Source organism: Salarias fasciatus, chromosome 7, assembly GCF_902148845.1.
Source record: "Salarias fasciatus chromosome 7, fSalaFa1.1, whole genome shotgun sequence".
NCBI classification, from domain to species: Eukaryota; Metazoa; Chordata; class Actinopteri; order Blenniiformes; family Blenniidae; genus Salarias; species Salarias fasciatus.
In genome coordinates this window covers 26,818,408-26,845,122 of record NC_043751.1, presented here as the reverse complement: position 1 = coordinate 26,845,122, position 26,715 = coordinate 26,818,408, and the positions used below count along the sequence as shown (strand labels likewise).

The following is a 26,715-nucleotide window of genomic DNA, read 5'->3' as shown; positions in this document are numbered from 1 at the left end:
CTGAGCATTTTGTGTGTGTGTGTGTGTGTGTGTGTGTGTGTGTGTGTGTGTGTGTGTTTGTGTGTGTGTGACTGTGTTTGTGTTTTCCATTGCTAAAACCTCTGATAAAGCGATAAATACGGTGTTACAAATTAACTGGTTTCCTTGTTAACTGGTGACTGACTACCTTCAGCATTTCCTGCTGCTGCTGCTGCTAGTAGCCGCAGATGTTAAAATCAGATTCATTAAAGGTCTGACAGGGGTTTTTGTCTGGTTTTTAGCATCTATCAGCAACAAGGGACGAGAAAGAAACCCAGTTTCCAATTATTAAGGAAACCAGTTTTTCCAAAACACCGGCTCCGCTCAGGTTTCGAGACACTCCTCCTCCGCTACTTAGCTGCTGCGTTCAGGTGACTGGAGCGAGCTGCGGAAAACTGAAACTCGGTCGTTCACATGAAAGCAGCGTGACAGCTGGACTCAGGAGACACTCAGGATACACGTGAAGGACGCATGGACAATTTGCAAAAAGGAACGGCTCTCAGACAGCTGTGAACCGGCTCACGTTGTTCACTTAAAAGAGCCGTTCAAATGAACAGCTCGTTCATTGAACGTCACAGCACTTTACACTTTACAGCGATCAGCATTACAGAAGCGGAGGACATGTGTGCTGGTGGAAGGTCAGTGCAGCTCCGATTTTCTTGATTTTCTCCTTAACACAGTGAAGTCTTTCTGTTTCGGAGAGACGACAGCTTATAAAGAATGAAAGCCTTTCACGACCTTGCCGCTTGAACGAGTGGATGGCATCCGCGAACCTGTCAAGCGTCGTATGACCTCCCAACACTCCCAAACTGCAGTTTGACTGAAGAAAAAACTGAATCCTTAGCTTAGATGTTACACATGTGATCTTCGTTAACCATTAAAACTGCTGCCGTGTCTTAGTTATCCTTTGCAGCCTGTGTTCATGTTGAATGCAGCTTGTTAAAACCAGAACTGTCAGAAATAGATATCAAGACAGCTGCAGATGTTTGTGTGAAATCTGTATTGATTATAGGGCTGCAGCTATCGATTAATTTAGTAATCGATTAATCTATCGATTCATTTGGTCGATTAATTGATTAATCGGATAAAATATATTTTATATGTGTGTGTGTGTGTGTGTATATATATATATACATATATATATATGTATATATATATATATACATATATATATATATATATATATATATATATAATTTCATATATATATATATATATATATATATATATATATATATATATATATATAATTTCTTTTTATTTTATTTTGGCAAGCATAAAACTCACCACGGACAAAAAAATGAACGACTATTAAAGTAGTATTAAAGTATCAGCCCTAATTGATTACAAAGACATTTTAAAGTAAAACATTTTTATTTAACTTCACTGTTTTCAGCTCCAGCAGCCTTCATCCTAAGATTGTTGCTGAGATCTGAGGCTGCTTCTTCATCATGGAGGTTTTAAGTTTCCTCAGTCCTGAGGTCAGTGGATTTTCTGTGACTCTGAGCCTCATCCTCATTTTTCTCGGGCTCCTTTACTGGTGAGTAAAAATCAGTTCGTCCATATATGTATTGCTGTACCAGGAAAAAGCCAGTTATAGTCTGCTTTGTGGCAAAATACACACTTGAACGAAAGAGCTTGACATCCAGTGTTGTTTCTTTCTTCTTAGGTATTCTGTGTACCCTTTTTCAATCCTGTCTCGATGTGGCATCAAACATCCAAAGCCAATACCTTTCTATGGGAACTTATTCATGTTTCGAAACGTAAGATACTCTGCTGTACCAGGCTACTTGTACTACTTGAGTTGTTTCAGTACAATCCCAATATTACTTTAATCTCCATTGTTTGAGAAGGGATCTTGTGTGTTTTTTCAGGGTTTTTACAAACCTCTCAATGAGCTGATAAAGACACATGGCAGAGTCTGTGGGTAAGAGGAAACCACTCCAGCATTTGAAAGTCGTCGTCAGTCCAGTCATCCACTCATGTGACACACGTGGTGTATCCAGGTATTATTTAGCCCGGAGACCGGTGGTGGTGGTTGCAGACCCTGAAATGCTCAGACAAATCATGGTCCGGGACTTCAGCAGCTTCCCAAACAGAATGGTGAGAAGACGGCCGAAGCCCATGGCGCGCAGCGTGAGCCTGACTCGATACAGATGATGTGTGTTCCTGGCTTTCTTTGCAGACTGCGCGGTTTGCCACCAAGCCCATGTCTGACTGTCTACTCATGTTGAAGAACGAACATTGGAAGAGAGTGCGCAGCATCCTCACCCCGACCTTCAGCTCGGCGAAGATGAAAGAGGTGAGGTTATATTTTTTTTCCAATACTGTAAACATAGCTGTTACCAAGATGTAAGCATACAAAAAAAAAGTGGCTTCATCTAAAACCACACAAACACTTCACTCCTGTATTTAGATCATGCATGCATATCACTTATCAGGTAAGTCGGCATGTGGATTCATGCCTTCAGCAGAAGATATTTGGAATTAGCAAACTCGTCGATGAAATACTTTTGCAAAGTTTATATCTCCTTTATAGAAAGCTTTGTAACCATATCAAGTAAAAACAAAATGCTCCAAAGTCTCTCTCATAATTGGCACAGTGCTGTGTCTGATTTCCCATTTTGTGAAAATCTTCTGTGTTTGGTTGCAGATGGTTCCTCTTATCAACACAGCTGCCGATGCCTTGATGAGGAACTTGAATGCCCGCGCTGAATCAGGAGAGGCCTTTGATATCCACAAGTAATCCCTCTCTCTCTCAGTGAGCAGAGTTTGAGCTTCATCTGTTTCTGGGATCTCGGTTTCAGTTCTTCGTGATATTTTTCTTCCCAGGTGTTTCGGTTGCTTCACTATGGATGTCATCGCCAGCGTGGCGTTCGCCACTCAGGTGGACTCACAGAACAACCCAGATGACCCATTCGTTCACCACGCACAGATGTTCTTCAACTTGTCTTTCTTCAGACCCGTCCTCTTGCTTCTCGGTGCGTTAAAAGTATTTTCTTGCATTTGACAGAATTTCACAACACATTCATCAAAACCTGGTTATCTTCCTCAATGATATCTTCGTGGGAAATGTTCCATCTTTCTTTTTTTAACACAACTGCATCAGTGTTTCATGGGTGTGTTCTGCCTTTGTCTGAAACGGGTCTTTCAGGTTGAAACTACATCAACAGATTTGTCTGCTTGTGTGTCCAGTTGCATTTCCTTCCATCTTGGCTCCGTTCGCAAGATTCTTGCCCAACAAAAAGCGAGATGAAATGAGTCAGTTCTTCATTAACAGCATTCAGAGGATCATCCGGCAGAGGGACGAACAGCCTCCTGAGCAGGTCAGTCTCTCCTTCAGGGAACCATCTCCTGTGTTCACTAGCCTTAAATGGAGTCTCGTGAGTTTTCTGCCTCTGATTATTTATTAGATATTGTCCCAAGTGGAATAGGTTTTTCTCTCATGAAGACATCTGACTTTTCTTTTTTTCCCCATAGAGGCGTCGAGACTTCCTTCAGTTGATGTTAGATGCTCGAACCAGCAGAGAGAATGTGTCTGTGGAGCACTTTGACACAGCCAACCACGCTGAGAGTGATCAGAGGAACCAGCAGACACACACACCCTGCGATCAGGAGGCCGGCCAGCCTCACTCACAGGAGCCACCTGCCAGGCGTTTGCAGAAGAAGATGATGACCGAGGACGAGATTATCGGTCAAGGTTTTGTCTTCCTTGTGGCGGGCTATGAAACCAGCAGCAACACGTTAGCGTTCACCTGCTATCTCCTGGCCATACATCCTGAATGCCAAAGCAAAGTACAGCAGGAGGTGGATGATTTCTTCACAAGACATGTGAGTGGGTTATATTCTGATGGCTTTGTTTGTGACATTAGATGACATGTTTTTATTGTGCTTCCTGTTTTAGAGGTCGCCAGATTACTCAAATGTCCAGGAGCTGAAGTATTTGGACATGGTTGTAAGTGAGGCATTACGCCTCTACCCCCCTGCATTCAGGTAAATGAAGGTCACTCTGGACGCTCAGCAAGTCCATCAAACACAGAGAGGCCAACAACCTCACACACTCACATTATCACTTCAGGGTTATCAGTCACAAACTAACCCCATGAGGATAACATGCAAAATCATGGAATTTGAACCCATTTCTTCTGGCTAATCACTGTGTGTGTGTGTAGTTATTTGTGCTTTTTGTATTTCCACTGTGATTTTTGCATACACAATGTGTGTGTAACTTGGGCTGGACAAAATTTCAACAGCAATATATACCGCGGTATATTTTGATTCAATAACGGCGATATGAGTTTTAAACAAAGTTTCGATATAGTGCATTACAGTATGCGTTTCACAATCATTAACTGCTGTTCATGGCGCGGCCGATTCAAGCCGAACAGAAAGCGCGGCAAGAGAGTGATCACTACTTGGCACGCACACCACAGCTGGCTGTCCTCAGCTCATGCTACAAGCTAAGCTCCACCGCGGTAAGTTTGAGCTTCAAAATGAGAACTCGTGATTTAAACGCGACTGAATAAGCTTCCACAAGCTAATTTGTGGCCACGAAATAATAAATTGTGCGCACGAAATACTAATTCGTGGCCACGGATTATATCATTCACTGAACAGTCCAGTAAAGTTAGCAGCATGTTGACGGATTTTCAGTCTCAATAACTCTTTAACAAAACGTTAGGTTACTCACGTAACCCCGGTTCTCTGATAACCAAGTGAGGTATCTCACTATGGGAAACACCCCCTGGCGTGACCGATCATGGAAGCTCCAATGACACCACGTCTGTCATGTGACAGACCAATCATTTCGAGATGCATGGGGCAGCCCGCCCCCCTTATAAGCGGCCCCTGCGCTGCACCCACCATTCTCAAGCGTTATTCTTCCACCCCACTGATGAGAGTCGGGCAGTGTTGTGAGATACCTCACTCGGTTATCAGAGAACCGGGGTTACGTGAGTAACCTAACGTTCTCTTTCAAACCTCCCTCGGTATCTCACTATGGGAGATATAGTCCACTCCCGGATTTGCAGGCTCCAAAGCCCACAAAGCCGCGACCCGCGATGGGTCGACACCCTCAACCTTCCCCTCGGGCTAGCACGCAATTAAGATGTACCCACACTCAGGACTGAATGAGCCAGAGATGTCTCGGTCACATCCAGCCTGTAATATCGGATGAATGTGTGTGGGGATGCCCAGCTGGCAGCGGCACAAATGTCCCTCACAGATGTGCCCTTAAACAGGGCCCATGAGGTGGCCATACCCCTGGTGGAGTGGGTCCGCAGCCTCTCCGGGGGCTGCAAACCACGACTTTCATACGCCAAGATTATGGCCTCCACCACCCAGTGAGACAGGCGCTGGCGTGTCAGGGCCGTGCCCTTGTGAGAGGGAGCCCATGATATGAAGAGCTGCTCGTCTTCCCCTGTAAACGGCGGTGGGTGAAAAGCGAGCAGCTCAAGCGTGGAACAGCTGCATGCAGAATCACTAACCTTAGGCACAAACGCCGGATTAGGACGCAACGTAACCTTCCCATAGTCTGGGGAGAATTGAAGGCAGGAGGCGTGCACAGACAAAGCCTGTATCTGTCTAGCTGACGTTAAAGACATCAGCAGGATAGTTGTAAGAGAGAGCAGTCTTAAATCTGCACATTCTAATGGCTCAAAGGGCAAACTTGTGAGCGCCTCCAGAACCGTGGATAAATCCCATGACGGGACCGGGTGTTTACGCACGGGACGCAGCCGACGCGCCCCCTTCATAAACCTCTTAATTAGAGGATGCTGCCAGACAGGCGCACCTCCAAAGCCCACGTGACACGCCGAAATAGCGGCCAAATAGACCTTAATGGTGGAAAAAGCTTTATTCCCGTCCAATAAGTCCTGCAAGAAGCAAAACACATCCGGGACAGAACACTGAAATGGAATGATAACTTTAGTCTCACACCATTGTTCAAACACGCGCCATTTATTGTCATATAATGATCGCGTGGCAGGTGCACTTGCGCACTGAATAGTCTCAATCACCCTCGACGGGAGACCAGACTCATGTAAATTCGCCCTCTCACGAACCAAGCCCAGAGAGCTAGATGTTCAGGGTTTGGATGAAAAATCTGCCCGCACGCTTGTGACACCAGGTCTGTGCGTAACGGTAACGGCCATGGCTGGTCGTGTACAAGCTGTATCAGCTCCACCATCCACGGTCTGCTGGGCCAGTAAGGAGCTATCAGAATTAATTAAAGCTGCTGCTCTTTCACTCTGATCAGCGTTGGATTGATGAGATAGAGAGGGGGAAAAGCATATAGCAGCGCGTTTGGCCACAGGTGCGCAAACGCGTCCGCCCCCAGCGGCGCGTCCCTGTCTCGTAATGAGAAGAATAGGGGACACTGCGCGTTTTCGTGCGATGCGAAGAGATCTACGGACACTCGGCTGAATCTCTCCCACACCCAGAGAAGCACCTCGGGGTTCAGTCCACTCTCCGTACAAGGGATTTCCCCTGGAGAGTAAATCTGCCCCGCTGTTCAGTGCACCCGGAAGATGCGCTGCGCACAGCGATAACAGGTGTTCGCTGCTCCATAATAACAGACTCTGAGCCAGTCTGTGTAATTTTACGGAACGAGTGCCTCCTTCCCCGTTTATGTAGGCCACTGCTGTTGTGTTGTCCGCTCTGACCAGCACATGACACTTTCCCAGGAGGGGCAGAAAATGTCTGAGGGCTAGGAACACGGCCAACAGCTCCAAATAGTTTATATGAGCCTGACGGAGCGTCGGGGGCCAGGTCCCGTTCACTGACCTCCCCTCGAAAACTGCTCCCCACCCCGTTAACGAGGCATCAGTTATAACTGTCTTCCTCATCACAACCGCTCCCAACGGGATGCCGGTTGAGAATATCTCCGGGTCCCTCCAGTGACGGAGAGCCAGGAGGCATTCCGGGGAAATCCTCACCATACGCCTGAGGTGACGTCGTGCGTCCAGACGCAGGGAGGATATCCAGCGCTGAAAATCCCTCATTTTCAGCAGCCCGTGCGGAATGACAGATATTGATGATGCCATCAGCCCTGACAGCTGGAGACAGTCCCGCAATGATACTGAACGTCCTGTCCGAAATAAAGCCAGGTGTTGGTGAAATTTCTCCACTCGAGCATGGGACAGAAAACCCCGAAATTAAACAGTCTATTTCGAGGCCCAAATACTCGATCCTCTGAGTGGGAGACAAACAGCTCTTTACGGGGTTTATATTGAACCCCAAACTGTACAGCCTGTCCATCAGCCTCTGCGTATCCCTCTCCGATTTCTCTGTGCTGGATGCACAGAGGAGAAAATCGTCCAGATACGTGAACACTCTGAGGCCCGATGCTCGCATCGGGTTCAGAGCTGCTTCCACACATTTGTTGAAAACTCTCGGGGCGAGTGACAGCCCAAAAGGCAGGGTCTGATACTTGTAAACCGTTCCCCTGAATGCAAACCTGAGATATTTCCTGTGTGCGGGATATATGCTTATATGAAAATAAGCGTCCTGTAGATCCACTGAAGTGAACCAGTCACCTGGACGAATGGATCGAAACAGAACCTTGTGCGTGAGCATTTTGAATCTGTACTTTTGGAGGTGTAGATTGAGGAACCGCAAATCCAGGATCGGACGCAATGAACCTCCTTTCTTTGGAATGAGGAAATATCGGGAATAAAACCCCTGATTTCTCTCTCCCTCCAGTACAAGGCAAATTGCCCCGCGGCTTAATAGAGAAGATATTTCGCACTCTAAAGCCTCCGTGGCTTCCCCCGCAGCTTCTGACGTCAGCACACCGTTGAAGCGGGGCGGCCTCATAGCGAACTGCAGCCTGTAACCCCTGGCAACCGTTGTAAACACCCACAGGTTCACTGTGCAAGCATGCCACTCCTCTGCTTTGACAGCAAGAGGGCCCAGTGGCCTGAAGCTTAACAGTGGAGCAGCTGCGCCCTCTGGGGGAGACAAACTGTCCTGCACTTCTTGATTTTTTTCTTTTTGTTTTGTGTTTGCTGTGCCCTCGGCTTTATGACTGAGCCTGGCTGCGACAGCTTGTTTTTTATTGAAAAACCAGGAGAAGTGCTTAGTGTGAACATTGCACTTTTTTCCACTTCCCTTCGAATTGTCCCTGTGTGCACTGGGGGAACGAGTGCATAATTCAGTCTGTGAACGGGAAGACCAAACAGGGCCGTTACACAGCGCTGAACGGAACATTGGTCCAGAACATTCATCCGCCATTTCTTGGGAGGAGAGGGAAACGTGACCTGTTCCGGAGGGGCTCAGAGCAGGGATCTCTGCGAGTGCTGACTGCTGAGCCTCTGTGTCTGAGAACCACGACACCTAGGCCGACCGTTTTTTCTTCCCGTCCGGGGGGCGGGACGGGCGGTTTGGATCGGTGCCTGGAGCGGCATATACAGTGGCAAAGGACTTTTTGGGCCAGTGTATATGATGCTGAGCGCCGCGCTGGTGAGACTCTGGCTGCTCAGACGTGCGTGGTCTGGGGTCCTTATAGCCGCTGCTGCGCGCTCTCACCGCAGCCGCAAATCTCTGGCAGGGTGGCCGTGTTTTTGGGCGAGAGGCAACCTTGCAAGGAAGGCAGAGATCAAACGCTTCTCCCTGCTTCTTCCTCAGGTCACTGGTCTGCTGCATGGCCGTGACAGCCTCACCAAACAAGCCCTTAGCCCTTGACGGGTCGAAGGGAGCATCACCTATTTTGCCTGGTCCGACAGGCTGGAGAGATTCAGCCAGAGCACTCTCTCTCCTGCCACGGCGAGCCCCATAACATGGCTGCAGCCCTGGACTGCACCCCTGGAGACACGGAGGATGAGGTCCGTGACCACACACATCTCCTCCCATATTTTAGGACTTGGGGAGCCTTTATCCAGGAGGACCCCCATCTCCTGGAAAAGTTCAGCCTGGTAGGCTGTCAGCAGGGTGACAACATTTAAGTTGTTCACTGACTGGGCTGCTGATTTGTACATCTTTTGAAACACGGAGGCAGAGAAGCGCACCATTTTCCCCGGGAGGGTGGGGCCCGCCGCGGTGAGCGCGGACCGGTGGCTGGGGTGGAGGTGAGAAGCCACCGCCTGCTCCACTCCCGGGGGATCTCCGAGGCCCCACTCCCCGCTGTTAATCACTTCCAGGCCGGAGTAACCCTTGACGGGGACTCTGTGCTGAAACGGTTTATCCCAAAACCGCTTCATCTCCTTCATGCACGCTGGGACGACGGGCATGACCTGCTTCTTCGACACCGGGTGAGACGGCAGAATTTTGTCGTCTTATAAATCCCTCTCCTTGCCCTTGTCATCCGGTGACACGGGCCAGTCTATACCCAGCCGTGATGCTGCCCGTTTACACACCTCATGCAGGTCGACCTCCGAGGGTGAAGAGGGGGGTTGGATTCCTCCACTAACGGAGCTGCTGGGTCGGGCTGCCGGAGTCGGCTGGAGGATTGCGTCCTCGTCATCCTCTTCGTTATCATCATTCAGGAGATCCAGGTTACCGTCCTCTGCGTCGTCCACGAGTGAAGCCTGGGCATGCTGCACTTCCATACAGGTGATGCAGCGAGGATGTGGGTCTCTCTCTGAAATGGTGAAACCGCAAGAGGCCGGGCAGGGACGGGACTTGACGTCCTTTCCCTTGCTGCTAGCAGAGGAAGCGTTAGCCATAGCCGACCTCGACGGTCAAACTAAAGCCAAAAAACGCACACTCTCCTGATGAAAGCAGCGAAGTGAATCCTGAATTGGAAATTCACGCTCGGTGACGACCTTAACGGCGCGTCGGAAGAGCAGTTAAATGAAAATCCAAAATCAGGACCGCTGAGGAGTCAAGTGATGATCTTCACGTGGAAGAAAGCGAGAATGGTGGGTGCAGCGAGGGGGACGCTTATAAGGGGGGCGGGCTGCCCCATGCATCTCGAGATGATTGGTCTGTCACATGACAGACGTGGTGTCATTGGAGCTTCCATGATTGGTCACGCCAGGAGGCGTTACCCATAGTGAGATACCGAGAGAGGTTTGAAAGAGAACGTCAGTAACACACAAAGGGCGCCTCCATCCCATCGTTGTGAGGTGAACTGCATGCTACCAGCTCATTTTTATTAAAAGTCTCTGTCTATCAAGCATCAGAAACAATATTGATTTCTATGAGTAGCCATAGTGCTGCGGGGTTAAGGGACCGTCTACAATTTACAAGACGCTGCAACAGTGAAGACAAATACCACAAAAAAAAAAAAAAAAAAAAAAAAAAAAAAAACAGTACAGGGACTCTCTGCAGTGTCACTATAATCACTACAACCTTAAGTAATTCTGTACTTGACCTTAGTAATTCTGAGCACTTTTATTTTTCTTCCTGGTTGAAGCACCTTTGTTTAAATGTATAAGAAAATCTGTGTTGTAGTTTTTTAAAAGTCAAAGCTATTAATACTGAAAAGGTGAGTGTATGGCAGTTATTTCAGTTCCCTGTCCCAGTAATATTTGTTTGTTGTTGCTCACTCTTTTTTCTGTTTATTGCAGTAATTCTGAGCACTTTTATTTTTCTTTGTGGTTGAAGCATCTTTGAATCTATAACAATAACATAACTGTATTTAAGTGTAAAGTTTAGGGATGAGCCGAATACTCGTTTTAAACGAGTACTCGTTACGGATAATGCATTTTTTCCGAATCCGAGTACAGCCCGAGCATTGTCCGTCATTATTCGTCCTCGTGCTGATGGGAGATCCTCATTGGTCCTTCATTCTGCTCCGTGCTCCACCTAGACGGCAGGATCCTTGTGAGAGAAGCCAATCGGAGCTGATAAATTAAAAATGCGGTATTTTATTTCTTTGTAGCGTGCATTGTGCCTGAGGAAAACCTTATAAGGTCGAAACGTCGGGTGATTGTGCATGCTCGGGGGTTTTTTTTTCGGGGGTTTTTAAGTTTCGTTTTCCCTCGCGTTTTTTTCTCCTTTTTTCTCTTCTTTTTTATAATATTTGGGCTTGTGCTCCACTGGGAGGCTGTGATCTGTGGGAGAGAGATGATAACTGGACCGAGGTCCACGTCCCGGTCATGACCGTGGCACTGCAGCGGCGGACATGACCAGGAAGCTCAGCAGGGGCGGATGAGACGCAGGGGAGATTCAGTTGGGGGTCGTGGGGGGAGGCATTCATACAATTAAAATATTCATGTTCTGACTCAATAAAAAAATACTTTTTCTGTAAATAGTTCCTTTACTATTGTGACCAAAAATATTCAAATTTTATTTGTGAGGCTTTTGTGTGAATAAATAATCATTTATATAACTTTAAAAATATTCAGGTTCTGACTAAAATAAAAAAAACAAAAAATCTGTACATTGTATCATTGAGACGGTTCTGTAAATAGTTTTCAAATAAAGAATCAATATAGCAACTTCTGAGCAATCTATATCAATTTCAGACTTAAAATAGTGCACCAATTTCTGCCCCAGCCCGTTTCCAGTTAAACCACTCCCACTTCCGGTTTAGACCACGCCCCCTCCGACTACAGATACGGATACAGATAATTTGGATGGGTAAACAGATACAGATACAGATACAGATAGTGGTGTACTCGCTCATCCCTAGTAAAGTTAAAGCAACTTATATTGAAAAAGGTGAAACTTACGTTTATTTGACGGTGATTTCATATTTCTTAAATAAAAGGTAAACATTTAATTCATTTTAGTTTTGATTTCTAAAATTTTATACTGGAGGAGCTTCCTGGATAAATAATCTCTAGTTTTACAGGTAGTACATTATGTACATGATTCTTCACAGTTTTTTTTAGGCTTTTGTATTATTTATATCGATATTGGAATTATATCGTATCGACCGAAATTATGACCTACATCATGATAACATTTTTGGCCATATCGTCCAGCCCTATGTGTAACCCAATGGACTGAGCATGTTTTGTGCATACCTGGATTTGTTGTCTTGAAGGTGAATGTCTCCATCTTCACCTATCAAGTTCATCTGTATACAAATATATGTAGCCGTAAATTGAACAATCACCAAAGGACAGAGTAAAGTCCCAAATGCTGGATCTATACTTGCAAACACAGTTCATGACCTAACTTCAACACCAAGTTAAACATTGACTTGTTCACAGTTGGATGTGGGTCAAGTGCATGTTGTTATTGTGGCGAACATGCTTCCCTCTCTGCAAACATTTTTCTTTTTGTGTGGATTTGTTCTCCCTATGCATGTGAGGGTTTCTCCGTCTTCTCAGGTTTCTTTTCACAGTCCAAAAACATGAATTTGTGGTTAATTAGGGTTTCAGAAACCTGGACAGGATAAGCACATGTCCTCTGTAGTAAAATCCTGACAGGATCTGCTTTCATGTGGGACTTCCAGCTACATGTTTTATGGCTTTGAAGATGTAAATAATATTTAATAAAAAAAAAATCTATGATATAGCAACAAATGTGAATTTCAATGCTTCTTCTCACCGAGACATAGATTTAAAGTTATAGTTCTTTATATATTATAAATAGAAATATGTAGTTGAAAGAGGTGTTTACAAATTTTCACAGTAAACGTCTTTGCTTCCGTCTGAACCAGATATGCACGGGACATTGACCAGGACTGCATCGTGAACGGCCAGTTTCTCCCTAAAGGAGCGACCCTGGAGATCCCTGCAGGTTTCCTCCATCATGACCCGGAGCACTGGCCCGAGCCCGAGAAGTTCATCCCCGAAAGGTATTTTAATTCCGTTCGTATGGGACACACAGGATGACACGTGGAGTACTCAGAGACAGATCAGAAAATATTAACCAGGATTTAATTCGATGAGTGTTTCTAATGCCTCCAAAAATCTTAATTTTTTTTTTTCTCTCCACAGGTTTACACCCGAGGCTAAAGCCAGTCGACATCCTTTCGTATACTTGCCCTTTGGTGCCGGGCCTCGCAACTGTGTGGGAATGAGACTTGCACAGCTGGAAATCCGAATTGCTCTGGTGCATCTGTTCCACAGGTTCAGCGTCGTCGCCTGCTCCGAGACCGAGGTGTGTTTTCCTGCCACTGCTTTAGAAAGCTGTACCTCCCTCTTCATGGAGAGGGAATTGATTTTAATTTAAACTAAACAGTTTAAAATACTCATCTAATATTAGATATTATAATCTTTTGAGATGATGTTTTATTATTTGAGAAGAAGTTATCAAAAATGGAAAAAAAATACTTGAAATTGTGGTATAGATCACAAATATTTGGAAGTGAACAAAATAGATGCTGTAGAAACTTTTAGTATTCATTGGTTTCGGAGAAATAATGCAGATAATATTGAGATTCAAACAGTTTACAACTGTTAAGGTGCATTTAATTTGACTGATTTCTTTAATTTGTAATTAAAAATGAATGTCAACATAAAAGCTGACAGAATTCCTATGATGTGAATTTTTGTGTTGCCAGTTATGACCATAAGTAATTCATACAAATGCACTGTCTATATTGTAAATCAAAACTGAGGAGCACATCTTTTCTTTTTTTCAGGTTCCCCTGGAACTAAAGTCATTAAGCACTCTCGGACCTAAAAACGGCATATTTGTGAAAATTGAAAAGAGAAATGTGTCGGAGGACCAACTGACCTCCCCACCTGGAAGCTCACCATGATAGACGGTGACAGGAAACATGTTGACCCATCCAGCAGTCTGTAACGGTGCCTGTGGTTGACTTTGAAGAGTGTGATCTAATTTTTTTTTTTTCTTTATTGAAAATAAGATATTTCCTTGGTTATTGTCTGAAAGCCTATGTGATGAACACTGCTCCTTACGGAGCTCCCTTGAACACCTCAGCACGCAGTTTTCCGTGTTCCGTGTGCGTTATTTGAAGTTCAAGTAAGTTCCTAACTTTGATAATTGTGTAGTATTCCCCCTTTTGGGTCTATTTGGAAGAGTAGAAGTTAGCTATGATCGTGTTTATGACCCACGTGTACTGCAGCCCACTTAATGTATCCTCGATGTCACGTGACTGTGTTTGTACTTACTCTTGCACTATGTTAACCATGTTTACCTGATATTAATGGCCTAAACCCCCTGTATATGAATGTCCTGTGTGTTTTCACCATGTGTCCCCCTGTTTACAAGTAATTATTTGCATTTACTGTATGTTTCCTGTTGAATGTGATATTATTGTATACTAGACATATTCTACTGATTGCCAATGTTACTGAATCATCCTCATGACACCTTTTCTGTTTTTTATTTCTTTATTCAAGACACCACACACACACACACACACACACACACACACACACACACACACACACACAGTCTTGTATTTCTATCCTTGTGGGGACCGTCCATTGACTCCCATTCATGTCTAGCCCCTAACCCTAACCCTTACCCTAACCCTAACCCACACCACAACAAAGCCTAACCCTAAAGAAACGTTTTTGCACTTTTACTTTTTTCAGTAACAACAACATGGTCAAGAAAACACTGTTTCTCCTACTTAGGACCGGAAAAAGGTCCCCACAAGGCACGTCGTTCCACGTTTTGCTATCCTTGTGGGGACATTTGGCCCCGACAAGGATAGAAATACAAGAACACACACACACACACACACACACACACACACACACACACACACACGTTCATTTAAATATACACACCAATGACCTGTTCCAGTTCCCTGCTGCATGTCAATAAAGCTGATTGAAGATTCTCTGACCGGAGTCTGTCCGTAGTGCTGCCACCCAATGGAGATCCACCCCCCTCCTTTACAGTTATTAACACCCTCGACACAAGGTAACTACCTTCACGAGGAAAATGTTGCTGCTTTGATCAGGGAGGAGCATCTGAGGGCAGTGGGGGAGTGTGTTCTTCAGATTTTAATGAAAATGTAACAAGGGTGCTTTATCCACCAGGGTGTCAAACATAAAGTCCGTGGGCCAAAACTAACAGCAGGCAGTGCATTCCAGTTGTCTGCAGGTTATTCCTTCACCGTCACTCAGTGCGGCTATTCAACTTAACGCGATCGTGTTCCACACCTTCAGCATCACATGATTCCCTGGAAACACGTTTAACAGTCATTCCAGGTTTCCAGTGCAGACCTGGAGCAGAATCTGTTCTCATTTACAGTTTAACCAGATCCTATATCTCTGTGGTGGATCTACTGAGAAATGTTACTAGATATCTTTATCTTTAATTTTAACACTGCTATCTTAAGAGGAAGAGATGAAGTCCTCAAAGGGATTATATTTTTTTGTTTTTGGAGAAATTTGTACATTTTCTGAACACTGATTTTTTTTAAATTTTATTTTATTTTTTTGTGGTTACTTTTTTTACACCTTTTGGAGTCTAAAAAATACGGAGCCCCGGACATGATATGGTAAAAAAAAAATTTAAATTGTGGCCACGAATTAGTTATATCATTCATATACTGAACAGTCCAGTAAAGTTGGCAGCATATTGGCAGATATGGACTTTCAGTCTCAATAACTCTTTAACAAAATGTCAGTAACATACAAAGGGCGCTGCATCCCATCGTTGTGAGGTGGACGATATGCTACAAGCTCATTTTTATTATTAAAATTATCTGTTTATCAAGCAGCAGTGACTCACCACTGAAACACTTTCCACAGAGACGGATTCTGGATCCGGTGCATGCTGTTGATTTTACTCTGAGGCATGGTGCGCTTGAACAGCATCTCAATCATGGAGTACTCCTTCGCCGACGAGGTGAGCTGCACAAGCTTCAAGACAAGAACGATTCACAAATCATCAATGAAACGCGTTTATAGTGAAGAAGTGTATATCTGCAGTGACGATACCCTGTATCCCAGCTCTGGCAGGGCGGTCTTATCCCAGGTGGACGGTAAGATTTCGGCTATGGAGGAGCTCGAGCTCTGTGATGAAGTGCTGCAAAGAAGAAGCTCACACGAGTCACAAGCAAGGATTCAACATTTATAACTGTAACAACAAAAAAACCAACCTCTTCAGCTGTGCTTCCACGTCACGGGTCGACAGAAAGCGAGGTCTCCTCCTAACTTCTCTCTTGGTTTTGTGTTTGACGTTCTGCTGATACATCCGCCCGCTGCCCGCTGCGTCTTTGAAGTACAGAACGTACTGGTGTTTGCCGGCGCTGAACGGGATCTCTGTGTCTCTGTCCGCCAGGTACACGTTCTCCAGGGTCTGAGAGGCGATGGCCGCCGCTCCACCGCCATCGTCCTGAACACAGCAGGCAGAGAAAAAAACAGTTAAATTGAAAGTCAAAAGATTTTGACAGTTTTCATATAAATATGTATTTGCTGAGAAATTGTACAAAAGAAAAAGAAAAACTGAACCATTGGGAACAAGGACGCAATCATGACGCCTCACCTGCCCAAACTCCAGCCACGCCCCCCCGTCGTCCTTCCAGTACCAGACCCACTGCGTGGTGAGAATGAAGTGAGGAGGCTTCGAGACGGAGGAGGTAGTGGACAATCGACGGACTGGAATCCCTTCAGGGAGATTCCTCTCGTATGTCTTTTCTGTCTTTGTGCACCTTTGAAATCCCATAAATCTCAGGAGTCCCAGGCTGGCGGAGGGTTGATCCATGCAGCTCGTGCCCCGAGCCGGGTCACAATATGCCCTCTCAATGTTTTCCATGTCCACCAGGTCCTTATAGGTCACGCCATCCACATCTAAAACCTGCCACCTGTAAGGCAGGTGCCAGTGGACCCGAGCACACTTGTCTAAACAAAATAAATAAATAAATAAATAAATAAATGGAAGGATGAGGACATATTCTGGACTTTGATGCTGAATGGATTGATTTTTTTTCCTAACAATACCTTTGTACAAGCACTTTCTCCGGATGAAGAAGAGGCAGATTTCATTTCTCTCAGCGTCACTCGGGGGGTTGGCTGGAATAGCAGCTCTGCTGGGGGTCACCGGGTTAGTGTGGGGAGTCTGGCGGGATGGCGGCGGGGCTGGGATGCTCACCTCTGGCAAGGCTGCAGAAAACAGACGTTTAGCAGAGAAGGGAAACACAGAAAACAACTCAAATGACATAAAAAAACAAAGTTCCATATTTACCAGGAACAGCAGCAGCTGGCCTCTTCAGGTCACCTGAGATGATGAGCTTATTTCTGTAGTTCTTGTGGAGGTTGTTGATGTTCTCCTGACTATATCCCTGGAAAAGCTTCATGGCCTGAGCGTCGAGGCGATGCGCTCTCTTGCACGCGGAACCGAACTGACAGTCGCACTGGTAGTAGTGCTGGCACATGTGCAGCTTCGTGCTGGAGGAGTTGAACCGACAGGAGCCTTGCAGACCGCTGCCCTTGTTGTAATGCGAGCATATCTAGTGAGGAGGATGAAAAACACATTTTCAAGTCTAAATTTCACTTCTGCATGCAGCTGCAGGGACCTGAACTCACCTCGGGGAGCAGGTAGGGATCATTCTGAAGCAGCAGCTGGAACAGCTGTTTCTCTGTCAAGTCTTGCAGATCGTGTCTCCTGAGAACCTTTGCGTTGTTCGGAGTAGTCAAACTGTGGGGATTTTTACACCTGAGGCTGGAAGACACAAGAAATTTCTATCAAGACCTGATAAATTTTTAAAATCATGTGGCTGACAGCCAGGATGTACAGGACATTAATGACATCGGTGTGGTTCTGTTTGGTTAAACAGTCTCTGTTCCCAGCTCTTTCTAAGCACTACAGTTGAAGTTCTTATACCTGTTGAGATCTGCAGCGCCACCAGATCACAATATCTGGGTTAAGCCACATTAAAATACATTTTGAAAAGATGCAAATGACTGCCCTCTCCTGGTCAAACCTCCACCCATCCACACCACTTCCTCCTGCAGGTTATTTCCTGGCTTTCAGGATCAATGTTCTGTTGTTTACAGAATAGATGTGCAATAGCTGGGTTTTTGCTGAACCGTAAATGAACAATCCACCAAGTTTAATGTCTGACATATTTCTCAGAAGGTCAGAGGTCGGATCAGTTGACTCTCTGTTTAACTGCCAAATTATAATTTGTCATTTAAATTTGTTGTAATTTTGTTGGTCAAACCTGATTGTTACAAATGATTTAATTGATAATTTTCATGTATATTTAGTTATTTATGTTTATTTTTGGTGGATTAAGATTTTCTAAAATGTGATCGTATTGTATGATGGGCAATTCTAATTGTGCTTTTTTTGTTCCGCTGGGACAGGCTTTGGGGTTGCACCGGTGCTGCTGTTTTTTCAGCCCCCTTGTGTGTTTGCCTTTTTCTTTTGGAGCTGAGAGAAAAGCCGGTTGAAGTGTTAATTTAAGTGAACTTTTAATGAAGATTGGACCCTCTTTTCGTCCTATTTTGTGTGCAGTCATTGCAACAAGTGTGTTTAACTTTCCATGAAGAATGGGCCTTTTTTCCTCCGGCGTTGTGTGCAGCCATTGAGGTGCGTTTTGCTGTTAGCAGATTTGTTTGCACTTATTATTTTATTGTTATTGTAATTTTCTGTGATTGTTCTTTTAAATATTTTATCTTTTGATTGTGTTTTTTATAGTTTGACGGTGACGAATAATAAACATCAGCTGTGTGGAAAACTATGGCGTGATCATTGTAACCGGAGGGAGAAATAGTCAAACTCAATGCCTTGGATAAAGTCAAACTCAACTGCCTGGGATGACGTCGACCTCAGCTGCGTGGGATGAAGAAGTGCAAGTCTGACCGGCATTCTGTTCACACGTGCTCAACGAAGGGGGACCTGCGACAGCTCAAGAAGGGAATTCAGATAAGCCGGGACACATCAGTTCACCCGTTTTTCGTTCATTACAGTCCATAAGGCAGACACTTAAGTTTGTGTTCTGAAAGGGACATAAGGGAGCGGATAACAACAAGGAACTGTGTGTAGCGTACATTATTGTTTTACACAAGAACAGACACAAGGGGAATTGTTGATGTTTGTTGATTTTATTATCCATTATAGTAATATTGCTTGAAAGAAGATAATCTGTTTCATTATTTTTAAGACTAAGATAAATGTGTCAACATTTCAGTTTATGTATTTAGTAGTTTAAAGGGCCGGTACACCCCCCTTATTGTTTGTTTATTATTCAAGTTATTTGAAGGTTATTGTTGATAACAAGCTATCCAACTGTGAGAATAAGCATAAATGGTGCTTTATTTTGGATTTAAGATATTTATTTCAAGATCTAAAAGGAAAGTGAAGCCAAGTAAGCTATTTATGTGGTAGTAATAGCACTCCACTACTTTCTAGTCAAGTTCATGATAACTGAAGTGGTTAAAAATGTCACAAGGAAATCAAACTGAGCAGATAGTTGACACAGAACAACATGTATCAGAAACGGATCTCATGGATCAGACAAAGCATTTCACTGAGCAGCCGAAAGATCTACCACGCAGAAGTGAAAGAGAGCGTATGCTTACAGAGAAAGGAAAAGAACTCCAGTTGGACAAACTAAAAGGGCTTCTACGTCGCTTTGAAAGCAGTTATGATTGCTGGAAGGCTTTAACTGAGGTGGCTAAAAAACCAGTGATCAGACAGGATCCTAATGATACTCTCCAAGAACACATCAGCAGTATTCAAATGGTGCTTTCTGAACTGAATACAGTTTATGACGACTATCGAAAGCTAGATGGCCCACCTCAGGAGAGGCGCTGCAAGATGGACAACTGCATATCCATCACTCACCAAGTAGTGAAGAATACTCAATCTCAAATAGAAGGAAATGATGAAGATTTACTTTGGCCTGATGCACCATCTATATTTGCAACTGCAGTCTGCAGTAGTTCAAAGTCAATCACTGGGGGCGATAGTGTTCGCACAACTCAATCAGAAGCCAAAAGAAAAGAAGCCGCTGCTACACGAGCTGTATTGCAAATAATATCTGAGCAAGACCAACATCAAGAGAAGCTACTTGCACTTGAAACGGAGAATAGGTTGATAGTCGCAGTCCAAGAAGCAGAAGCATTAAACCGTCGTCTGCGAGCTGAAAAGGAAGAAGCAGAACGTCGTCAAAAGGATGTCGAACGTAAGTTAGAAGAAGCTGCACTCTTAAAGAAACAGCAAGAAGAGAATGTGGCAAGACAGAAGTCTGTAGAGGATTTAAAAAGAGAACTAGAGCGCTTAGAGGAGTTGAAACGACTAAATGCAGCTAAAGCAAGGCTTCAAGTCTATGATTAAGTAGAGTTCAATCCAGACCAAGGATTCAAACCACAGCACTCAGAATCACCTAAAGTGAAGCAAGTAGCCATGTATGACACTCCTGTGTATCATCAAACCCAATCTCCATATGAAGCTCCAGAGACAACTCCAAGTAACGCTACACGAGAAGACACAGGAGGGCTTGTGAAGGTTTTGGCTGAGGCCATATCAGCTAACAGGCTTCCCATCCCAGAGCCCGCAATCTTTACTGGTGATCCACTTAAATTCAGACACTGGAAGTCATCCTTTCAGACACGGATTGAGAGGAAGAACATCCCAACGACGGAGAAACTCTTCTTTCTTCAGAAATATGTTGGAGGCAGAGCTAAAGAAGCTATAGAGGGCTACTTCATGGCTGATTTTGATGATGCATATCAAGCAGCATGGAACCTGCTCGACCAAAGATACGGTAAACCTTTCATAATTGCCAAGGCTTTCCGTGACAAACTACATTCCTGGCCTATGATCGCCTCAAAGGAGAGTGGTGAATTGAGGAAATTTGTGGACTTCTTGCGTAGTTGTGAGTCGGCGATGACAAGAAATGACAGTCTAACTATACTCAATGATGAAATCGAAAATCATAAGCTCAGTGCCAAGCTTCTGGATTGGCTGTGCACCAGGTGGAATCGCAAGGCCACTGAATATCAACTGGAGCAAGACAAGTTTCCAAGCTTCAGCTACTTTGTCACATTTTTGTCGATGGAAGCCAGCACTGGATGTAATCCTATCACATCATGCCAAGCAATACAGGACTGTCTCAGAAAATTTGAATATTGTGATAAAGTTCTTTATTTTCGGAAATGCAATTAAAAAAACAAAAATGTCATACATTCTGGATTCATTACAAATCAACTGACATATTTCAAGCCTTTTATTATTTTAATATTGCTGATTATGGCTTACAGTTTAAGAAAACTCAAAAATCCTATCTCAAAATATTAGAATATTTCCTCAGACCAAGTAAAAAAACAAAATTATAACAGCAAAACAAAATCAAACATTTGAAAATGTCCATTAATGCACTCAGTACTTGGTTGGGAATCCTTTTGCACGAATTACTGCATCAATGCGGCGTGGCATGGAGGCAATCCGCCTGTGGCATTGCTGAGGTGTTATGGATGCCCAGGATGCTTCAATAGCGGCCTTTAGCTCATTTGCATTGTTGGGTATGGTGTCTTTCAGCTTCTTCTTGACAATACCCCACAAATTCTCAATGGGGTTCAGGTCAGGGGAATTGGCAGGTCAATCGAGGACAGTAATGCCATGGTCAGTACACCAGTTACTGGTGGTTTTGGCACTGTGGGCAGGTGCCAGATCATGCTGGAAAATGAAATCATCATCTCCATAGAGCTTTTCAGCAGAAGGAAGCATGTAGTGCTCTAAAATCTCTTGGTACACAGCTGCATTTACTCTGGACTTGATGAGACACAGTGGACCAACACCAGCAGCTGACATGGCTCCCCAAACCATCGCTGACTGTGGGAACTTCACACTGGATTTCAAGCAACTTGGATTTTGCTCCTCTCCAGCCTTTCTCCAGACTCTGGCGCCTTGACTTCCAAATGAAATACAAAACTTGCTTTCGTCTGAAAAGAGGACTTTGGACCACTCTTCAACTGTCCAGTGCTTCTTTTCCACAGCCCAAGTCAGACGCTTTTTCCGTTGTCTTGAGTTCAGAAGTGGCTTGACCATGGGAATACGGCTATTGTAGCCCATTTCCCGGACACGTCTGTGAACAGTGGCTTTTGATACCTGGACTCCAGCTTCAGTCCACAGTCTTTGAAGCTCCCCCAAATTCTGGAAGCGGCTCTTCTTCACAATGCTGTTAAGCCTGCGGTCATCTCTCTTGGTTGTGCAGCGTTTCCTGCCACATTTCTCCCTTCCAACAGACTTTTTGTGAATGTGCTTTGAAACTGCACTCTGTGAACAGCCTGCTCTTTGAGAAATTTCTTTTTGTGTCTTACCCTCCTGATGGAGGGTGTCAATGATGGTCCTCTGGACAGCAGTCAGATCAGCAGTCTTCCCCATACTTGTGATTTAGTTTACTGAACCAAGCTGAGTGTTTTTCAAGGCTCAGGAAACACTTGCAGGTGTTTCGAGTTTTTTAGACGATTCAAGTGATTAGTTAAATAGCCTACTAGTATACTTTATCATGATATTCTAATATGTGCTGAGCTGTGGGGAGCGGCGCGGTACTCACATGCAGCGTCGGAGCACGGAGTGTCGGGTCGGGGTGCCCCTTGTACGGCCACGGCGCCCTCCGCTATACACTGCACCCTAGGCGGCCGCCTAGTTCGCCTATTCCCATTCAAACCGCGGCGCACAAACGACGCCATGACTGCATTTGCACTTCATGCCACTAGGTGTGCTGTTTGCATGTTCAACCTTATTTTACACAGACACCACAGAGGAAGAAGGGCGCCACAGCCGCTGCAGGCTCTCTCTGCATGTTGTTAGAAAAAGGGTGTGAGCCGGCAAGACGTGGTAAAATGTTCATTGATGCGATGCACCGTTTTTTCAATAAAAGAGAAGAACTGAACGATCATTTCCGCACATTTTCTTTACGTCGTATCAATTAAACTGTATCACAAGTAGTTTGTGTACTCAAAAGACCAAGATTCCTTGCGGATAGAACATGCACAGAACAGTATTTCATGTCCCTTTCGACCGGTTTTTTAAATGTGAATATGAGCATATTCAGGGTTTTGCACGTGTTTATATGGCTGTGCGCCATGTTATGTATTATTCCGTCAATATTCCAGTTAATAAAGAGTTTCTGCCTTTATATAAATGTACTCAATCTCGCGGCATTCGATCTTCCCATCCCTAATAGTTTGACATGTTCCGTTCATTATTCCGGAGCCCCCTACTTGCGTAGGCCACAGGGCGCACTATCCCGTCCTGCTCCTAAGAGAGCACAGCTCCCAAGCCTGAATAGCTCGCGTCCACTTCAAGTATGAACAGCTGCTTGAAGTCTGCATACGCCAGCACCGGCGCGCTTGTAAATTTGGTCTTAAGCATGTCAAAACTGTTCTGACACTCTTAGTCCCAACCTTTAATATCACATGGCCCACTCCTCTTCTGAGATTTGCCTGATAGCTCAGCCACTTTCCGATGCAGCGGTGCAGCAAGCTTTGCAAACCCTTCCACCAACCGGCGGTAATAACTCGAAAAGCCAATGAATGAGCGAAGCTCTGAAATGGTAGTGGGAACAGGCCACTCTACAACTGCTTGAATCTTCGCGGGGTCAGTGGAAACGCCCTTATCTGAAATTACATGACCCAAATAGCTGACTTCATGCTTAAAGAAGCGACACTTTAAAAGTTTGACCTTCAAACCTTCTGCCTGCAGCCTCGTCAGCACTCCAGCCAGCCTCTCCAGATGCTGATCGATACTGGAAGAGAAGACTACAATGTCATCCAGATATAGAAGTAACGACTGGCCCTGCTGACTTCCAAATATGCGCTGCATTAACCTCTGAAAAGTACTGGGCGCGTTACAGAGACCAAAGGGCATTCGATTCCACTCGAATAGGCCGAAAGGAGTACAGAACGCGGTTTTTGGCTTGTCTTCCTCTGTAACGGGAACCTGATTGTACCCACTTGCAAGGTCCAGTGTAGAAAACCAACAAGCACCAGAAAGAGAGTCAAGGGTTTCCTCTATCCGCGGAAGCGGGAACGCATCTCTCCTCGTCTTAGAATTGAGCTGACGATAATCTACGCAGAGCCATAAGCTGCCGTCCTTTTTACGAACGAGCACTATTGGCGAGGCGTAGGGACTCGAACGCTCTCTGATGACTTTCGACTGAAGCAACTGGTGGATGTGTTCCTTTACAACTTCATATTCGGATGGTGGAATACGGCGATGACGTTGCTGAACAGGAATTTGGTCCAGGAGCGGGATGTCATGCAATATAAGGTTTGTACAACCGAGGTCTTGATCATTAACAGAAAAAACAGACACATGATTCCGTACGAGCTACATTGCTCTCTGCTGAAGGTAAGTGAGACAAGTCAAGTGAGTTAATCTGTTCAAGAACTGAAAAACCAGTCTGCTCCGCCGTTTGAGCGGTGATGGACGAAATTTCTGCCACACCTGTCGGCAGGCTGACAACCCTCATGTTGTCTAAAGTGCCAATAACAGTGCACGGACGAAGAAGCACTTTATCAACTCCTACATTTACCACAGGAATGTAAGCCGTTCCCCGAATAACACGGACCAGGGCTGGTGAGGCCAAGAGGCCCGCAGGTAAGCTGGATTCCGGTGGCTCAAACAACATAGTTCCTTCTGAAAAGTAATTAGAACAAGTTGCAGTCACTATTTTTATTTCTCCACCTGGTATGCTGCAAGGTTTCTTTCCCCGGACCCTAACCTTCCCTGGATGAGCAGGGGTCGGTTTAACAGTGGCAATGTGACATTTTTGCAAAGCATCAACCAAGGGGGTGGGAAGAGACTCTGAAGCTTCTCTAAACAAAGTTGACCCATACTGACCAAACAACTCGTTATAACACTTGCTAATGATATTCATTCCCAACACACCAGGGACCTGAGGAGACATACGCCCAGGTGGATCTTTCACCACTAAAACACCACAATGAGGCATCGTCTTCCCACAAAGTAAAATATCCAGTTCAAGATAACCAATATAAGGGATCGACAGCCCATTGGCAGCCTTGAGCTCCAGTCAGTGACAGGCGTTCATTTCCCCAGGGTTCGAAGGTCTTGCAAAAGAAACTTTCCGTTATTGTGGAAACCATCGACCCAGTGTCCACTAGACAAGGTACAGGGGTGCCACCCATACCTACATCAATATGTGGACATGTGGAGATCAGCTTTGGAACATCGTCAACCCTCATACTACTATTATGTGAGCCCATTGATACCCCACCCGAGTTGTGGCTCGGCAACGCGGTGGGCATTAGTTTTCCGACTGCTGCAGAGGCTGTACGTCACTGCGCGCTGCTGAATGGGACCATAAAGGAACACGCAGTCCATCACAATTTCTTGCAATGTGTCCAGGCTGTTGACAGCGATTACAAATGATGGGCCCCTGGCGTGAGCGCCCATGAGAATAAGAAGAGCGGCGGCGCGAATGAGCAGCTTGTAACTCAGTGGTGCTCTGTGTCAGTTTGTCCAACTGTTGCTGTTGACGCTGCAACAACTTCCTCATCTCACCTACTTCTGAAGATGGCAGGCTATCCAACTGCTGGTGGCCACCCCTCACCGTGTATTGAATACCCAAGGCTTAAGGGACAGAATTGCTGCGGCGACGCACACCCGCCGGCAGCCCCTCACGCTCCCACCTTACCCTTTGACATCCAACAATGTCGCTGCAGGAGAACGCCTCACAAACTGTTTAAGTTCACAGCAAAGCGCGCCATCTAGAACCTGCTCTACAAATTGATCTCGCAAAAGAATTTCAGAATTTGGAATATTAATGGGAGCACGCTGCTTCATCCTTTCCATGAGAGATTTCAAAGCCAGCGAGTACTCTAACAAAGTTTCCCCCTCCCGCTGCTTCCGGGAAAAGAACGCCTCCTGTAGCAAAACGTAGGACTCTGCACATTTATAAAGTTCTCAAAAGTCTTAAAAGTCTGCCTCTGGCTTTCTCACGTCGAACGCACCTATTTACTCTCTGAGGGTCGCTTCCACTATTTTGTGACGGTCATTGGCTCAGCTGTTTAAACACGTTTCACCATCTAATAACACAATTTGTGATTGGATGAGAGCATCAAACGGTCTGCCACCGTCAAAGCGCCACTTCCAAAACAGTTAATAGCTATTTAGATATTTGAGAAATAAATGGATTAAACGTAAAACTATCACTTTGTAATGTTCCTGAAGTGTTTCCCTGATGGAATACTTTTCTCCTCGATGGATTCTAAAACATGTCTTGGCTCGTAACTGCTGAACGCCGCTCAAGTCTGGACAGAAAGTAAGTCTATTACACACATAAAGTTCCCTTTGAGAGATTCAAAGTTTAAAAGCGTTAAACGTAACAAATGAGTGTTTTTACAGTTTTATGGGAGAAGAACACGCAGGGCTGATGATTCATGACTGAAGTCAGGCTTTTATTGGAAGAGCTGCTTCATTCAGGTGCGTTGTTTACTCACTGGCACCTGAACTGTGGCGATATGCTGTTCAGTATTCAGACAATATGACCCAAAATGATGACTTTAAATACGAGTTACGGGTCGGGCTGCGGGTCGTGTTTCAACGGGTGGGATCGGGTCGCGGTACTAATCGGGCTGATGCACGGGTTTGCGGTTCGGTTGCGACTTTGTCCGTCCCCGGGTCGGGCTGGGGCGGGTCTTGAAAATTGGACCCGTGCAGGACTCTGGCTGGAGGCGGGTGCGCGCATACCACTACACATGCTTGCGATTTTGGTGAAGGTGTGGCTCTGTTTTTATCTTAATATATATTTATTTTTGGTTTTAATATTGTAATATTGTAACGCACTATGTAGTGTTTTTTGTGATATGAAAAGCGCGTTATGAATAAAGATTGATTTGATTTGATTGTTTTAGAAGTAAAGACCCTTGAAGAAAAAGAACACAAGTCCAGCTTCCC

General features: G+C 45.1%; 2 protein-coding genes across 2 annotated transcripts; one reads left to right on the top strand and one right to left on the bottom strand.

Moving 5' to 3' along the window:
• The first annotated feature begins 1,445 nt into the window (after positions 1–1,445).
• LOC115392349 (thromboxane-A synthase-like) lies at positions 1,446–13,618 on the top strand. The gene is made up of 13 exons (XM_030096944.1): positions 1,446–1,558; positions 1,688–1,781; positions 1,893–1,945; positions 2,025–2,121; positions 2,204–2,320; positions 2,672–2,760; positions 2,851–2,999; positions 3,214–3,344; positions 3,499–3,849; positions 3,923–4,011; positions 12,572–12,709; positions 12,852–13,014; positions 13,499–13,618. The coding sequence occupies exons 1-13, from the start codon at positions 1,470–1,472 to the stop codon at positions 13,616–13,618; spliced, it is 1,680 nt and encodes a 559-aa protein (XP_029952804.1). The 5' UTR covers positions 1,446–1,469.
• A 1,873-nt stretch (positions 13,619–15,491) lies between these two features.
• On the bottom strand, positions 15,492–22,997 carry LOC115392348 (protein mono-ADP-ribosyltransferase PARP12-like). Its single transcript, XM_030096942.1, has 8 exons — positions 22,942–22,997; positions 17,367–17,502; positions 17,026–17,290; positions 16,782–16,943; positions 16,327–16,682; positions 15,941–16,176; positions 15,780–15,867; positions 15,492–15,701 (listed from the first exon to the last, which is right to left on the bottom strand). The coding sequence occupies exons 1-8, from the start codon at positions 22,995–22,997 to the stop codon at positions 15,567–15,569; spliced, it is 1,434 nt and encodes a 477-aa protein (XP_029952802.1). The 3' UTR covers positions 15,492–15,566.
• Positions 22,998–26,715: the final 3,718 nt, after the last annotated feature.

Coding starts and splice junctions, on each gene's coding strand:
- LOC115392349 (XM_030096944.1), top strand. CDS start 1,470: ATGGAGGTTTTAAGTTTCCTCAGTCCTGAGGTCAGTGGATTTTCTGTG. Junction 1,946..2,024: donor ACACATGGCAGAGTCTGTGG/GTAAGAGGAAAC, acceptor TGGTGTATCCAG/GTATTATTTAGCCCGGAGAC. Junction 12,710..12,851: donor GAGAAGTTCATCCCCGAAAG/GTATTTTAATTC, acceptor TTCTCTCCACAG/GTTTACACCCGAGGCTAAAG.
- LOC115392348 (XM_030096942.1), bottom strand. CDS start 22,997: ATGAACGGAACATGTCAAACTATTAGGGATGGGAAGATCGAATGCCGC. Junction 17,291..17,366: donor ATCCCTACCTGCTCCCCGAG/GTGAGTTCAGGT, acceptor CCTCCTCACTAG/ATATGCTCGCATTACAACAA. Junction 16,177..16,326: donor CGTGGCTGGAGTTTGGGCAG/GTGAGGCGTCAT, acceptor TGCTGTGTTCAG/GACGATGGCGGTGGAGCGGC.